This window comes from Pyricularia grisea, assembly GCF_004355905.1.
Source record: "Pyricularia grisea strain NI907 chromosome Unknown Pyricularia_grisea_NI907_Scaffold_1, whole genome shotgun sequence".
Classification (NCBI taxonomy): domain Eukaryota; kingdom Fungi; phylum Ascomycota; class Sordariomycetes; order Magnaporthales; family Pyriculariaceae; genus Pyricularia; species Pyricularia grisea.
Genome location: NW_022156716.1, coordinates 7,074,539 through 7,091,262, shown reverse-complemented (window position 1 = coordinate 7,091,262; position 16,724 = coordinate 7,074,539). Strand labels below are relative to the sequence as shown.

The window sequence follows — 16,724 nt, the reverse complement described above, 5'->3', positions numbered from 1 at the left end:
GGGTCAGAGGTTCTGCTTGTTCGCTGGCGTGATGGCAGAACGTCCGAACGAAATTGCATAAGCCTAGGAAGGATCGTACTGCGGAAACGGAGGTGACATCGTCCCATTGCCAGCTGGTGATGGCTTCGACCTTTTTGGGGTCGATGCGGATACCTTTACCGATCTCTAGAAGTAAACCCAGGTACTCGATTTCGAAAACGCCGAAACTTGACTTTTTGATATCGCCTTGGAGTCCGGCTTTGTGCAACCTGTAAATAACCTCCTCGGTTTGCTCAAAGTGGACTTGCTCCGATTTATCCTCGGTATAAATTAACACGTCGTCTGCGTAGGCGCTCGCGAAAGCGTCCAGCAGTTCATTAAGCTGAGCGTTGATAAAAGCTTGGAACCAGGCGGGTCCGACCTTCAGTCCAAAGGGTAGGACCTTCCACTGAAATGTGCCTTGTCGCGTTTTGAACGCCGTTAAATACCGTGACTTCGGATCCATTAGCAATCTGTTAAAAGCTCGAATAATGTCGATCTTGGTCATCCTCCGGGCTTTTCCACATTTGCTCAACGTCCCGGCCACGTCGGGGGCAAGTACTTGTCGTCCTTTGATGAATTTGTTTACCCATCTGTAATCCACACAAAAACGTTGCTCCTTCGATTGCGGTTTAGGAACGAACAAAGTTGAAGCTGCGGTCTCCTCCATGGTCCGTTCAATGAAATCGATCCTCAGAAGTTCGTCGATGGTTTCTTTTTCCAACTCCATCATCGCGAAAGGGGTCGAATAACGGGCTGGCCTCCCCTCCAAAGGTTTCTCGAGTTCCAAAACCACGTCGAAACCGGGTCGGCTAGGCGGGAGAATCGTCGACGCCTTTTTGGAAAAGAAGCCCTCAAGGTGGGCAAGTGCTTTGGGCAACTTGGCTCGTACTTGCGCGATGTGCTCCGGGTCTTCCTCTGCAGGGAATGGAATGGGATGTCCATCGTGAGTCTTGTTCCATTGCAGGGCTGATACCGCATTGAGGCTGGTTGTAGGCGTATCGTTTACTGGTACCAGCGGTATAGGCTCCGTGGGTAACGGGGATCGCTTCCATCGATCTTGACGTGGGTCGTTAAGAAGGGCACAAATATTTGCTGGCAGGGCTTTGTTGGAAACGGTCTTTGGGATAGTCGGAAAGGCGCTAATTTCTGCGATCTGAGCCTGGTTTCCGTGTTGGCGTTTAGGGCCTTGAAGTATCTTGCGGACCTGGATGCGACGGTCTTCTTGTTCCATCTTGCGGTCCCGGCGGACTGCGTCAGCTTGGGCCTCGAGGTCCAGAGGCGGATTTGAACGTTGTACAACGATTGCGGGTGAGTATTGGGCCATGGCGGGCAGGTCGTTGGGCCAAACGAAGCTGCGGGTAGCTGGGAATAAGCCTACTCGATGCTTCGTCCACCATTCTTGTCCGATAAACACATCGTGTGCCGTCTCGAGGAGGATAAATTTCTGCCGTGGGAATTGTCGTCCGTCGATTTGCAAAGCGAGCCGAAGGTATTCGGTGGCTCTTGCGGTAACCTTCCCGTTAAAATCTCCAAAGTCCAAAGGTTTGGGGAGCTTTTTGATAGGTAGCTCTAAACGTTGGGCGACCTTTTTCGCGAGGCTCGGTCGAATGGATAAGTACACATCTGCTCCGGTGTCACAGAGAGCTTGGGCGTTGAGACCACGACCTTTGTCTTGCAATTGAATGGGAGCAAGGAAGGTGTTTAATTTGGGTGATCTATCGATTTTGGCTATCTGAGGCATGCAGACTGCCGAGGAGACTTCCGGCAGCCTTAGCAGTTTTCCGAATCCGACGAAGATGAGCTGTGGCCGGATCGTTCACCAGCTTCTCGATCGCCTTCGTGTTGAAGGGCGAGAACGGCGGCGATGTGAGCGGCCTTTTCGGGGCAATTGCGTGCCAGGTGCCCGGCTTCTTTGCAAAGGAAGCATCTACCCTCAGTGACCAATTTGGCGTTTTCTCTGCTGGGCGACTTCGGGGCGTCAATGGTCTGTGTGCGGGTTTGGTTCTTGGCTTCCTGGCTGTGCCGGCGATTCTCGTGTCGACGCTGTTTGCGTTCGGCGCTGGCTGAACGCTCACGGCGCTCTTCCCTCTTTTTGCGGTTCTCGCGGAGCTCCTCCCAAGCGCGTTGTTGGGCCAGCGCCGAGTTCGCAACTTCTCCGGCAAAGGTCTCGTACGAGATATTTGGGTCTTTGGATAGGCTGAGAAGCTGGGGGTTCAGGTTGGCAGGAATGTGCTCATAGAGAACCAACTTGCGTTCCGTTTTGGCAATGTTGGCTTTATCGGCTAGGCTGTTAACCTTGCCAATAAACTGGTGGATGTCTGTTGACTTGTCCGACAGACTAAACTTCAGGTGACGAAGCTCCTCACGGGCTTTGGAGGCTTGATTGTCATCGTGGTAAACAGCGGCTAGGGTCGCGACCATTTCGGCCGCGCTGCTGAAAGGCATAATGGTGGATTCATAGCGGCCTTGGATAAGGTCGTTGGCAAGCCCTTCAGTGAGGGAATTGATCACCGCCATGCGGCTTCTTTCTGTTTTATAAGTTTCGTCGTCCTCTACAAATTTATCTGCGATTTTGGTGATCCATTTATCAAAACGATCCTTATCACCATCAAACATGCCGGGGTCGATGCCGGCTTTACGTGCCGTCCTGTCGTAGGCAGGGTTTTTAGCATTTTGGTTACTTCCGTAAGGCTCAAATGCTGTCCGGGCAGCGATACCATGGGGCTTAAACTCAGCCCCTCCAAAGGCGCTGTTCAAAGGCGTAATACCGCGGGTTTGACGGGTGGCATTGTTACTCCGGGTGGCAAGCTGGTCTTTAAGTTGGGCAATGGTGGCCAAAAGATCTTGCAGCTGTGATTGAGTGATGGTAGCCTGGCCGGTTGTGCTTTCGCTTTCGTCTGCCATTTCGCTTCTCATTTGGGCGGCAGGCGAGGGCGCTCTGCTTGGAGATTTCGGAATTTCGTTCCTGCCGTCTGACGTTTTGGCAGAAGGTTGGTGGGGAGGGCTTCGCGCCTCTCCTGGGTGCTCAGAAACTGACTCGTACTCGTACGATCCGTCAACTTCGATGCTGTCGACTGGCTGATCTTGCTCTGTGTCGGATTGGGGCTCAACGGGCTCTTCAGGCTCTGTGTTGGCGCTGGTAGGAGCGGGCTCTACTGGCTCTGGGCTCACTGGGGCAAATGTAATCTCTCCGTTTTGATCCGAACCTTCGGTGTTGGGAGTAGCAGTGCCTGAAGCCAAATTATCTGGCTTTGCTGAGTTTGCGTTTGTCACGCGTTGGGATTGGCGAATCGGTGGGCCGTAATTCTTACGCGGCGACATTGATTTCGCGAATGGTGTCTTCTGTGGCCTAGTTTACCGTCGTGCACAGCCGACGTGGTGAACGATTGAATGAAGGGATTGAACGATATATTTTAATTGCTTCACCAGCAAATCATAGTGAGTTTAGAATTATGTCACGGCCAGGCATACATTGGAGAACCTCAGTGTATTAGGCGCTATCGACGAAAATTCTAAACTGAAGAGAAGAGAGAAATTACAATCGACGACGCGCTCAAGAGACGCGCTTAAATCCGGAGGTAGTGGATCCTTGTCCGATCCCTGGCTCGGTGTGGAGCCGAGTCGTGATTCTGAGGGTAGGTCTAGGGGCCTGATCCTCACANACGTTACGTAAAAAAAAAAAAAAAAAGAAAATTTGGAAAATTGACGAATTTTTTTTTTTTTTCCAAATTATCGCTATTATTTGTATAATAAATTATGGTACGAATAAAATAAAAATATCGCGGGTAATTACCGGTTTTTAAATAAAAATTTCCAAATATTAAATAAATTTTTATCTGTTTAATTTTTATTTTATATTGGTTAATCGAAATTAAATTTTTTATTTTTATTAATTATATCCAATTTATACCGTTAAACCCGATTGAATAATTAAGTTTTCGATTACCCGTTTAATTACGAAAAATATTAGAAATATTACCCCCGGATATAATTTTATTCCAAAATCCAATTATAAAACGAGGTCGAACGAAAAAAATTGCGAAAAAAACGACGGAAAGCAAACCACCAATTCGAAAAAATGGCCGTATTAATAACCGAATAATAAAAAAGGGATAACGGACGAAAAATTGTGTAAAACGATTTAAACCTGGAAATAAATATAAATTATAATAATTATATTGGATGGTTATATATTAATATATTGTTTTAATTATTATATTAAAAAATATTTGCCGTTTATAATCTAGTACGGATTTATTAATATCCAAAATTGTTTTCTAACGTGTAATAAGGGATCTAATAAATACGGTTACGTTTTACGTTCGTTTATATATTTAAATTAAACTTTTAACGGTTTTATAAAAAGCCGGGAAAATGTTTTTAATATAATTATTTACGGTTTCGAATTTGGCTATTATTTACGCCAAACGGGTTACGGTATTTACTAAAAATATATCCCTTATCCGATTTATTTTATAAATAATGGGGTATAAAATAAAATTTTAATAAATAATATTTACTTATTTTTATATTTATTTACCTGTATATTTCCTTATTTATTTAAATTATATTCGTTTTATTTATTTTACTTATTTAAATTGGTTAAAATATATTAGTTTATTTAACGCAAAATTATAAATAAAAAAAATTTTTAATTTTAATTTTTTTTATTAATTTTAAAAGGGGTTGGAAAATAAAATCCCTTTTTACCGTTAAAATTATATTATATTAATTTTAATAATTATTATAATTTAATTTTCCGTATTTTAATTTTAAAATATGAAAAAGTCCCGTAATTATTTATTATAACCGTATTTGGGTATAATTTTATATTGTAGGCAAAAAATTTCCTTCAAATTTTTCAGATATTTTATTGTAAATAGGTTTTGTAATTAGTATTTGTAACCTTTTTATTTTTTTGTTTGTTTTTTCGCTAAAATCGGGTATTTTAACCCAATCGGCGGTAATAAATGGAAATATAACCTATTTTTAGGTATTTTTTTAAATAATTATTCGGTAAATTGTTCCAATCAATTTGTTAAATATATTTGTATATATTTTATAAGGTGTTTGTTTGGCCTAAATGCGGCGTATAGGGGCTTTGCGATTAAATACCCTATATAATTTTTACGCGCGGAATTTAGCGGTGTTTATAATATAAATATAATTTATAATTAAAGGTTTGGGTACGCTATGGCAAATAAAAACGCGTAATAGGGTTTTTCTAATAAGGGTAAAAGATTAAATAAACGTAAAATAAACCGTTTTATATTATAATTGTTAAATTTGGTATTATAATTTTTAATTTGGGGAATATTTATTTTGTTTTATTTTCGAATATTTGGTATATTTAGCTTATATTATGGTTGTAAACCGCAATATTTTTTGCCCAATAATATATTTTGGTAGCCAAATACGTAGTTAGGGAATACCAATACCAATATATAATATAATAAACGGAATTACGTATTACCTAATATTATTAATTAAAAAAAATAATAACTATTTTATATAACCATTAATTATTTACTAATTTAGCCATTTTTTTTTTGGGAAAACGTTAATATATTACCAAAATAGGTAATTTTGTGGCGAATTTGGCGTATTATTTTACCAATTTTTATAATATTGGTAAACGAAATACCCTTAAAAAAGCTGTAAAAGATTTGGCGGACAAATTTATTTATTTTATTTTGGTAATTAGTTTATTGTAATAATAAAATAACGATTATTTTTTCCCATTTAGGTATTGTTTTTTTAATTTTTTTAATGGGGATTTGAAAAAAGGTTTCGAAAACGTTTTCCAAATCGTTAAAATTGTTTACGTTTTCTTAATATTCGTTATTAATTGGGGCGGGGGTGCGTGTTTTTAAACCAAATTTGGATTATAAATTTTTCCAATATTAATTTTAACGTTTTTTAAATAATTATAAAAAATGGTTATTATAATTTTATTATTTTAAATGGTTATATGGAATAATTATTTATTTTTTGGTAATAAATTTTATTTTAAATTTATTTTCCATTTGTTTTTATTTAAATTTAATCGACGTTATATATTTGTAATTAACGCGTAATTTCGATTTTTACCGCGATAATATTATATTAAATCGTTTGCGCGCGCGGTTTACGAATAATTTAATTTTATCGCCATTATTTGTTTGTTTTTTGAGTTTTTTATTGCGGTTTCGTAAATTCTGGGCTTTGCGACCGATATTGTTATTTATTTTGCGTTTGGGTGTTATTTTTGGTTAGTTTTTAATTATAATTAAAATTATTGTGGAAAATGCAGGTTTTTACCTATATTTATTAACGATATTTATTTTTGCAAATAATAATTTTTCCAATATAAAGTAAAACCGCGATCGAATTGTAAGGTTGTAAAATTTGTAAAAATCTGAAATTTTTATTATTGCAATTAAATTCCAAGATTCGGAAATTTTTTTGCAGGCGGTGTTTTTTTAATTGGGTTAATCTTATATTTATCCCGTATTTTATCCAATTAGGAAGGCGTTATTATTTAGAAAAATTTTTACGTTAATCCTAATCGGGTTTAATTTCGTCCCTTTATAATTTTTACTTTTTTTTTGGCAATTGCATAATAATTTTCGGTTTTTTACCCGACTATTTATTTAGCCCCAATTATTACCGATTTAAATCGTTTATTTGGTAATTATCCTTTATAACCATTTTATTATTTAATTTTAACTAATTATAATACTTTTCCTTTTACATTTTACTTCCGCCAAAACGTTTTGCAAAATTTTTAAAATAAAAATAATACGCAAATCTTATACGGGCAAAACGTCCAAAATACCTTTTAAAACCGCGGATAAAGAAGGTATTGTTAAAAAGCGTAAAAACATACGTTTTAAACCCGGTAATATATTTTTATTTTTTTATTATATATTTAATTTATTTATTTAATTTTATTTTAATTATTATTTTGCGGGAAATTCGAAAAATGTAACGAATTTTCGATTTAATTATCCCCAAAACACTTTTTTAACGTTTGGTCCGAAAAATTGCTTACGAATATTTACCTAATTGCAAATTTTTTACGTTTATTATCGCGGTTTTGTAAAAAATTATTAAGGCGTTTTTAACCAATTTTTTTACTGGTAAATTTTTTTATTTTTTTACATTATAACCATTTATTATAACCATTTTAATACAAAATAACTTCCAATTTTTACATTATATACATTCGCCGTATTATTATTTAAATTAAAAATATAAACTTCGTTAAATTTATTTTTAATATTATAAATGGTTGGACGTACCCGTACGTTAATATACAATTTAAATTTATATTTTACAACGCCATACCCGTTATAAATGGCCCCAAACCCAAAAAAAAAATAAACGAACCGCCCGTTTTAGCATAAATAAATTTTTTGGTTAAAAATTATTATGGTTTTTTATTGCGTAATACCCGTAAATAAACGGAAAAATAGATGGTAAAATTTTTATTGTTAAATAACGTATTACCCCGGAAAAAATTCCCAAATTTAACCCTAAATTTTCGGTTAAAAACCTATTTCCGGTTTAAAAAAAAAACGAATTAAACATTTCGCCGTTTAAATTATTTAACCTTACCCCCTATATCGTTAAAAATTCCTTTAACGATAACGAAAAATTTTTTAACGATAACGCCGAATCCGACCAAAATAAAAAAAAAAATTAATTTATTATTATATTTAAAAAAAATAATAATACGTTTTATTTTAATTTAATAATTTAATATAATATAGGATGGTTATAAAAAATGGTTACAGCTTTTTAAAATTTGCGTTATTTTATTTAATTAAATATACAAATATTTTATTTTTTCCAATAATTTTTTCGTAAATTTTAAGCTTGTATAAAACCCGCGGATTACCCAATTCGGGCCAAGCCCGCGAGCCCGCGGGCCCCTATTAACCCGCCAAGAAAACCCATGGGCTTTTACGGGCCCCCATCCCAGTCCCATGGGTTAATGGGCCGGGCCGGGCCCCCAAGCTTTTCGGGTTTTGGCAGGCCTTATCTGAACCCGGGAAGACCAGTAAAAGTACTACTCACCTCCGCCTAGGCAAACAGCCGCACGTTCGACGTGCGGATCGACCTGTACCACACGCCTGGCAATGCATCAGCGCCCCAATTTTTTCGCTAAATAAGCCCATGTTCCTGCCTGTTGGGCGGAATGAAGACCTGGTCGCCCGCAAAAAAATCTTCTGTGTCTCCTCGCACTCGGTGCAGACTCCAGGGAGTCTTCAATTATTTTTGATCTTTGACCATAGCTGGGGTCGACTAAAGGCGCAACAAGAGTAACAACGCGATTGACACTGACTCACACAATCCACCTTGCTGGACTGCACTTCCTGGAACTGTTCGAAATCGAGACCGGGATCGGCAGGGACCGGTCTTCGATACTCAAGTCAAGCACCAGGCCGCAGATCATTGCATGAAAACGGGCTGGCTGAGTGCAATGCTAATGACAGGAAATAGAACTTGCAGTACCTACTAGACTTCTTTCATAATAGTGAATGCTGGATCCGACGAGTTATTGATGGAGCATTGCAGTTTGACGTTGGTTGATTTGAAAAACAATTGTTTATTAATGTAAAATACACAAAAGTTGAAAGCTCGCAGGCACAATGACACGTCACTGACACTGGCAGTGACTGTATCCAGTGTATCCAAATAAATTTATACAGGGTTGAATCCAAACCTGGCTTGTAGAACTTAAATAGCACCATATACAAAACAAAGGAAAGGTAGAGAGCGGTAGGAACAAAAGAGATCTATAGTGTGTAAAATATTCACAAAAAGAAATTAAAAAATCAAACATCGTACAAACCCCAACTACACCCCCTCTCTGCGACAGATCAAGGGTACTTTGTCGGCAGGGCGTGGTGGAATCGAAACACGTTGCTTGGGTCGTACTGCTTCTTGATCTTTGCCAGACGGGGCAGCTTGCGAGCGCCGTAGATGTCCTCAAGCCTCTCGTCGCCGTGGGCATAGTTGACATAAACGGCTGGGCCGGCGCCCTCGTAACCCCCAGTCGCGGACAGGTCTTTCCTCAGCTCGGCGCCCAAGCGGTCAGCGACCTTCTCGACCGGGTTTCCAGGCCGGTCCCAGCGCATTTGGATCAGCACGTAGGTGGATGCGTCGCGCCAGGGGTAGGCGGTTGCGTCGTCGGGCACAGCAACCGTGGCCTGGATGGGCCAGGTCTCGTAGAGGATGGCCGAGCTGCGGCCTGCGGGCTCGGCGGCGTAGAAACGCGCCATCTTGGTGAATGTGGATCGCCAGGCGGCCGAGTCGAGCTTGCGCAGCCCAACGCCGTAGATGTCGTAGATCTGGTTCGGAGTGCAGACGGCGTCGGTCGTGCCAAAGGTGGCGATGCGCGGGAGCGTCGCGTAAGTCGCCTCGGTGACCTCGGTGTGCCGTGGGCCGACGTCGAGTATGGGCTTCATGGCGGCCAGGGCCTCGTCGCGCGGGCCAGTCCAGGTAAGAGTTGCGATGATCTGCGGCTCGTTGAGCGTGTTGTTGTAGGTGATGACGCTGGCGATTGTGAGCTGAGGTGGTACCTCCATGCTCGTGACCACGTCAAAATAAGTTGCGTTCTTTTCGGGTGAGAAGATCAGGTCGACGTTGGTCCATACCCCGGCGGCGTACAGGGGTTTGAGCTTGTAAGTGGCCGAGACGACGACGCCAAAGTTCTGTCCAGCGCCTCGCATGCCCCAGAACAAGTCCTTGTTCTCCTTTTCTGATACGGTGAGGGTGCGGCCGTCGGCCGTCACAACCCTTGCTGACTCAAGGGCGTCGATAATAAGCCCATCAAGGCCATTAAGCCGACCAATGCCGCCTCCCAGTGTGGCTCCAATCATACCAACGCAGGAGCAGGTACCGGTAGCTATGTCACGGAGTCAGTCGAGTCTTGTTCATTTGACTTGCTCTTAGGAGCCACCGAGGTTCGACTTACGGACTTGGAACCCGGCCTCGTACAACGGAGTGAAGATATCGCGGAACCGGACACCAGGACCAACGGTCAGGGTGGCGGCTTTAGAGTCAATCGAGAATTGGTTGAGAAGGCTCAGGTCAATGCTGAGGCCATTCTTCAGCTTGCCGAGCGTCGTCCCGTAGCCATGACGGCCTCCTGTGGCAAGGAAGGGAATCTTGAACTTGGCAGCCAATTTTACCTGGAAAAATACGAGTTGGACCGTCAGCCACGGCACAGGTATTAACAGAAACAGAGGGATAAGGAAGCAAACTTACAGCAGACTCGACATCCTTTTCCGTGGAAGGAGAAACCGAAACCTTAAAGGTAGGGGGAGCGTAGATATCCCACCTCTCAGTGACGTTCTCGAACCACTCCTGGCCTTGGAACGAGATCACAGTGCGAGGGTGAAAGACCCCGTTGGCTTGCTGCGAAAACACGCTCGTCAGGCTGTCGTTGGTCCAGTTCGACTCCTCACGGCGGTAAGTAACCGATCCGAGAGCGCCGCTGCCAAGCCCAAGGCCGGCGACTAGGATTATGGAGGACAATCTCATGGTCACTTTTCGTTGTTGGGTTTGAATGCTTCTTGCAGTGTTGGATTATCAAAGTGATGATCCGAAGACTTCAGCAAGGCCACAGTGTTGGCGCGCTCGCAGCCTTTTTATACAGACGATCACAGCCCAAAGATTCATCATGGGAAAACATCATCTCGTAGCTGTAGGCAGCTAGGAAAGTTCCAACGACACGCCACCTCGCCTGTTGGTCCGTTACCGAGGCCATGGTCTGCTGATGCCAGCTGAGCTAGCTTCTTCCGTATTTTCTCTGACATGGTCCTTACCGAGAGCAGATTACAGCTTCTAATCTCGGTCTGCCTAAAGTTGGTGCAGCTGAAAATCGGATATCCTGGCAGGTGAAAGTTGACAAACTCGGCGAAAGACGGCGGCAAGGTTGTGCGGCTCGATGTGAACTAGTGATCCATCTTTAGCCTGTGACTCAGTTTGTTGGGGGCGGAGGTAGATGTGATAGCAAACAATACGCCCGTACTTGGCCTCTAGAAGGAAGCAGGAAGGAACTTGAGCTTCGAGTTTCATCTCTTGATGACCGGCGAAGACCAACAGATGGATGTATCAATGGTGTCGATAGTGGAGTAGAGCCGCGAACGTTTGAATGGACAAGTTAGACAGAGACCAAATTCTTACAGGGGGAGGGAAGCTGGAACAGTGATAAGACAGGGGTAGAAATGGAAGGAGGGTCGGGAACGAAGGTAGACCGTGGAACAGCTTAATCCAAACGCTCAGCAGCTAGTGATTCTTTGGATCTGGACCTATGATTTTGCTTATTTTCTCGGCCTCACCTCGTGGCTCAGCCCTACGCGAGACGAGCCTAAAGGATTGGGTACCAAACCCTCGCACGGAATAAAGAGCATGTTGGAGGGGTTCCGTCTATGACTGGATCCTTCAGCCGCCTTGTCCTAGGCCCGCGCCTCAGAACGTGTCATTTTCGGCTAAGCGGCTAGAGCACAGCTACTCACGCCTTGAATTCTTTAGCCGCAGCCACTCGGTGTAGTGGCCCTATATTGACTCGAACCTCTCGTCTTTATCGGCTTGGTGGACGTGTCTTCTAGGTGGATTTCCTGACGCGCGTTCGCAGAGGTGACAATTGTCCTCCTTCACCACCTGATCACGTTTTGATCATCCCCTGTCTGGGTCTTACGTCACAGCAATAAGGCCCAGCAGTGAAGAGTTCTTACAGCCGTATGACGGCGGTTCCGGGTGCAAGGCCCTCCACAGCCGCGTGGACGTAGTCATCCATAGCCCACAGCTGAGGCGCGCAAAGCAGGGTATCGGCGGATATTTCGGGTAGGTTTTCCGCACCATCTCCCTCGAGTTCGTATAGCCTTTTTCTGCTTCAAGGCGGCAAGATGCTTCACTCACTTATTATGAATCAGCGTCTCTCCAGAGCCAGCGTATACACTAACAAAAGTGATTTGCACCAAAGTGCAGTCACATATCAGGTGCAGAACTGGTTTGCTGTCGCAAATAGAGCATTCTGTTAAAGGCCTCGGTCGGTTGGGGCAAAATTGGTGCAAATGATGCACCTGGAGGCTTATCAAGGTGCCAGACTTGTTTTCCGCGCTTTTCATGTGCCATATTAATCCCAGTTTCGGGTCACCTGGGACTGGAAGTCAGGTCATTCAGCACTACGACCTCAAAGCTGATGAATTAGCTGCTTGTAAGGCCATAGAGGCTTCAAGCCGACCCCGCCCGCCCCCCTGAAGCCTGGGCTGAGGACACCGGCAAACAATGTATCAACAGTGGCTTGGGATGATTGTATGCTGCCAGATGCTGACCGTCTGTTGGCAGGCTCGAAGAACGTCCATACTTCCGGCTCGCAACGAATTCACAGATGCTCTCAGATCGTGTCAAACACCTGCTCATCACAGCCTCAACTTTAAAGCTGCCTGGCTTTCTCACTGTCAATCTGGATTCCATAAGGCGGCTCACACACGTTTCCAGATCGTCAAAACCAGCCAGCAATCACACATTGTAGGCATCCGAGACTGTTTTTCTTTCTTATGCAGCGACAGCCCGCGAAGCAAATGAACCAAAGCACTTACAAGGGTGTAGAGCGATGCGTAAATATAGCTCTGTGTAGGGATCCAATGTCTACATCTCGGCGCGCCGGTGAGATCTCTCGGGTCCAATGAAGCTAGAGCCGGCAGATGGTCGTTAGGAGCCGAGTTTGTGCGTGGTTGTTCGGCTTTCCTGCTGCTTCCTGGTCCGACCGGAGCTGACATCGATAATCTGAGAGATCTCAACTTTGAGCACTGTCCTTACGATGTTTGAAAAGGGTTTAGAACTTTTTAAAAGAGCAGCAAGCAAAACCGCTCGCGAGCCGACCCAAAAGTCCACCCGGAACGTGGTGTAGACGGCGAATACATTTTGCTCAATCACCATGATCACTATTGTTACCAAAACCTCGTCCGAAATTGTTAGCAAATCCTTGCACAAACAAGCACTTCTACCAAAGAGCCATTATTTTTTACAAGGATAAAGTACCCCCTACGGCGGAATAAGAAACCCAATTACGAGAAGATCACACCCTCAATGGGGTTACACCACCCCTCCCAACAGCACTTGCCCTAGAAAGAGGCATTACATGAATCCGGGTCAGGATTCTCTGAGGGGGGTCCAGCTTAATCCTGACCCGGGTTCATCTATGAACTCCCTAGAAAATACCGCCGACCCTAGCCCCCTCCCACAAATACCTCAGCTTACACATGGGTAACGCGTCTCGCTTATTCTGGCCTACGCGGGCCCCTATCTCTGAGCTTGATATGCTTTAATTTCAGCATGGTCAGACTGTAGGCAAGCATTTTAAGAAGTTGGTTGATTAAGTTTGTCTAGTTTTCGTAGGGGTGTGATACTAACAAGCCCTTGGCATATTTCCCAATTGGGTTGCATCTTTCTAGAGCCTTTCTTTATCTTCAGTCAGCTGATATGAGGCTGCGTTCCTCAGTTGCACGGTATGGGCGTACGAATGCTAATCTAAGGCCGTTGAGGTTCATTAAATGCACGATGCGTGTCTTGTCAGACGGCAATGAGAGTAAACATCATTGGCCTGAATCCATGGTGTGATTCAAGCGCCCGAAAAGAGTTCTTATTTGAAGTAGTATGAGGCATGTGTTTATGGCGATGAAAAAATGACGCGAAGGGGGTGTGAACATTTGGTCATGATTAGATCTACGGCTCGGGGTGGGCAAGATTGTAGGATGCATCGCGCGGACGGCGGGGTTAAGGCATCCCTGCGGCAAATATCACTTTTAGGTCTGATTAGGGTGCGCCGCTAACGTCCAAGAAAAAGGTTCCGCCCGCCGCTTGCCAAGACCCTGGAGGATGTCTTGGGACTCGGGGTATTTAATACTGTGTGCACAGCCGCTTTGTAAGAAAAGACCAAAAGGGGAATCAAGATAGCCGAATGAAACTTGAGTCACACAAAATGGAAGATGGTGGTCAGCATAGTGCCAGGACAAAATCGTACGGGAAGTATACCCGAACGGCTAACTCCGATGTCGGATGAGCTTTGGTGAGATCGCCAGTCTGTAGGACTCAATACAGGTACCTCATGGTACCGACTAATGCCATTTTCCCTATAGATGAAAGGCTTCCAAGGGCAGTATGCGGACAGCAATGTAAACTTGATCCAAATCACTAACCTCCGCAGAGGACTCCTGCCGCACCAAAAGTAAACATCAGCAAAAGGTGCAAGTTATCAGAATGGGCCCTGCAAAGGAAAGATTTGCTCTCATCACCGGGTAAGAAGGCCCAAAAGACCGCCCTTGAGCCCACCGAGACGTGACAAGTCAGTTAATGACGTGAACAAAATGCAACAGCTGCGGCGATGGAGGCATTGGCCATGCGCTGGCGAACAACTTTGTCCAGAACGGCTTCATCGTCGTCGCAACCCTGCTGCCGCATGAGTCTCGAGCCCACCTCGAGCATGCAAGAATTCATGTCATAGATCTTGACGTGACCAAGGAGGAACAGATGCTTCCTTTCAAGAGCACCTTGGAGGACATTACAGGCGGAGCCCTCGACGTGCTCATCAACAATGCGTGAGTTTACAGTTTGTGATTGAACAGGGGCTGCTGGCTAGGTAGTAAAACCCCTCGCGCTCACGCCTGTCTTACTCTGTACTCTGTACTTGTCTCTAGGGGAATTTGTGAGTAATTCAACCCGAGCATAGCCACCCTTCTTACCATGATTATTCCGCCACGGTTCTGCCTGCCTGCCTGTGGACCCTGGTCGGTTTGGCGCTGCCTAAATCAGCCTCACTAACCGCGGAGAGGACCCTCTCACCCCCTGAAACGCAATCATCCCAGGCTACACCATGACAGCGGTCGACACGGACGTGAGGCAAGTCGAAAAGATGTTTGCCGTCAACGTCTTTGGGCCCATGCGGCTGGTACACCACCTGCACCGGATGCTCATTGCCGCTCCGCGCGGTATCGTGATAAACATTGGCTCCATCGGTGGCGTGTGCCCTTATGTATTTGGCGCATCGTACAACGCCACCAAGGCGGCCCTGCACCACTGGGGGAACACACTACGGGTGGAGATGAAACCTTTTGGGTATGTCCTCTTCTACTTCCCTTGATTTTGCTCTTTACCTTTTGGGTGGCTCTTCCTTAAAAAAAAAACGTTCATGTCCATAATAATACGAAAACAACCCCCAACAGCGTACACGTTGTCAACATCATCTCAGGAGAAGTAGCGACAAACATCCTCAAGAGTGATGTACGAGACAACCGCACCCTCCCCGAGGGCTCCGTATACGCGCCATTGGCGCAGTTGTTCAGGGATCACATTAACCGCACGCCTGACGCCATGTCACCAGACGACTACGCCCGCGGCGTTGTGGCTATGGTGCAGAGGCGCTCACTGCCTGCATGGTTCTGGCACGGGAACGCGACAGGTTTCATTTGGACGCTGGATACATTTTTTCCGCGAACGATTTGGGTGAGCAAGTTTAAATTTTTTACCCTTCTTCCTTTCCGTTGATCTCTTGCTTTGTAACCATATGTTTGTTCGACTATCGCACTACAAGTTTCGTGAAGTTTGACTGCATGTGCTGACATAATGGGTGCGGGAAAAGGACTGGCTCTTCACCCGATGGTTCAAGCTGAAAACCTTGGTGGGCACACAGGGATGAGCCCGTGTTGACTCCTTGGGATACGGATTGGACAGTCGAGTAAAATTTGTCTCACTAGCTGTTGTTACAAGATCCTGCAATCGAAGGCAGGGTGCGGCGCGCAGTATGTCTGCTTCGAGAACCTGGGAGTATTTACACTTGAACAAAACTGAAGGAAGCCAGAGAAACCTGCTTGGTATCTCTTCAAGCACATGGCATTTGTTAAAGTTACTTTGTTTCATCTCAAATGAATATATGAGCCCCATGGCTTGACTACCACTAGTATATTTAAGCTCTTGCTCTTACACGTACGTGCGTACGCATCGCCGGGAGCAACCCACGCAGTCTATGATCAGGTTCTTGTCGCAACTTTGAAAGCGAGATTTTGATATCTGATCACCGCTGGCCGGGCATCAGGGGCAATTACGCAGGGCAAGGAAGGAAGATGGCCTAAACGAGCGCGATGTTTTTCTTTTGGATAACATTATGTTCAGGATGTGTAACATTTTGGATCACTTTTATTGGACATAATGTTTACAACCTTTGAGTTTAGCTTCCACTCCCCCCTTTGGGATTACAATACATTGAAATCGACTGATATCGTCCACGCAACGGAGCAATTGGTTGGAAGTTCGTTTTACCTACTTCAAAAATAAAAACAAAAACAAAAGATCTTTGAGCAAGCAAACATTTTCTGCAAACTAGTTTCCTCCACTTTTAAATATGCCCTTAATGGTCTGTTCCTAGGCAATCTGGTTGCCCCCTTTCTCTCGCCAAAGTCCAAATTGAACTGTATTCGATCATTTCCAAGCGCTCAACTGTTTTCTACTAAACAATTGAAACAATTGTAAGGTGGGGCATGAAACAATATTCGTGTTTTTGGAAAGCGCAGGTGTGGGGGAAACACATGTTTGGTGACCGGGAATGTTCGGGCACCGGAGGTTTTGACTTGATGTATGCACACGCAGGCATACGCTCTTGTTTACTGTGATTCCTTTCTCAAGCTTATGAAATCTTTTCTGGATTTTATCAC

General features: G+C 44.1%; 2 protein-coding genes across 2 annotated transcripts; one reads left to right on the top strand and one right to left on the bottom strand.

The window, feature by feature from the left end:
- Nucleotides 1-8,593: 8,593 nt before the first annotated feature.
- Nucleotides 8,594-12,978, bottom strand: PgNI_02158 (uncharacterized protein). Its single transcript, XM_031122225.1, has 7 exons — nt 12,618-12,978; nt 12,137-12,461; nt 11,532-11,924; nt 11,045-11,465; nt 10,279-10,967; nt 9,986-10,202; nt 8,594-9,916 (listed from the first exon to the last, which is right to left on the bottom strand). Exons 5-7 carry the CDS (start codon nt 10,552-10,554, stop codon nt 8,889-8,891), a joined length of 1,521 nt encoding a protein of 506 aa, XP_030987173.1. The 5' UTR covers nt 10,555-10,967; nt 11,045-11,465; nt 11,532-11,924; nt 12,137-12,461; nt 12,618-12,978; the 3' UTR covers nt 8,594-8,888.
- Nucleotides 12,979-14,162: 1,184 nt separating this feature from the next.
- PgNI_02157 (uncharacterized protein) lies at nt 14,163-16,299 on the top strand. Its single transcript, XM_031122224.1, has 5 exons — nt 14,163-14,315; nt 14,394-14,722; nt 14,883-15,132; nt 15,240-15,519; nt 15,656-16,299. The coding sequence occupies exons 1-2, from the start codon at nt 14,278-14,280 to the stop codon at nt 14,617-14,619; spliced, it is 264 nt and encodes an 87-aa protein (XP_030987174.1). The 5' UTR covers nt 14,163-14,277; the 3' UTR covers nt 14,620-14,722; nt 14,883-15,132; nt 15,240-15,519; nt 15,656-16,299.
- The last annotated feature ends 425 nt before the right edge of the window (nt 16,300-16,724 follow it).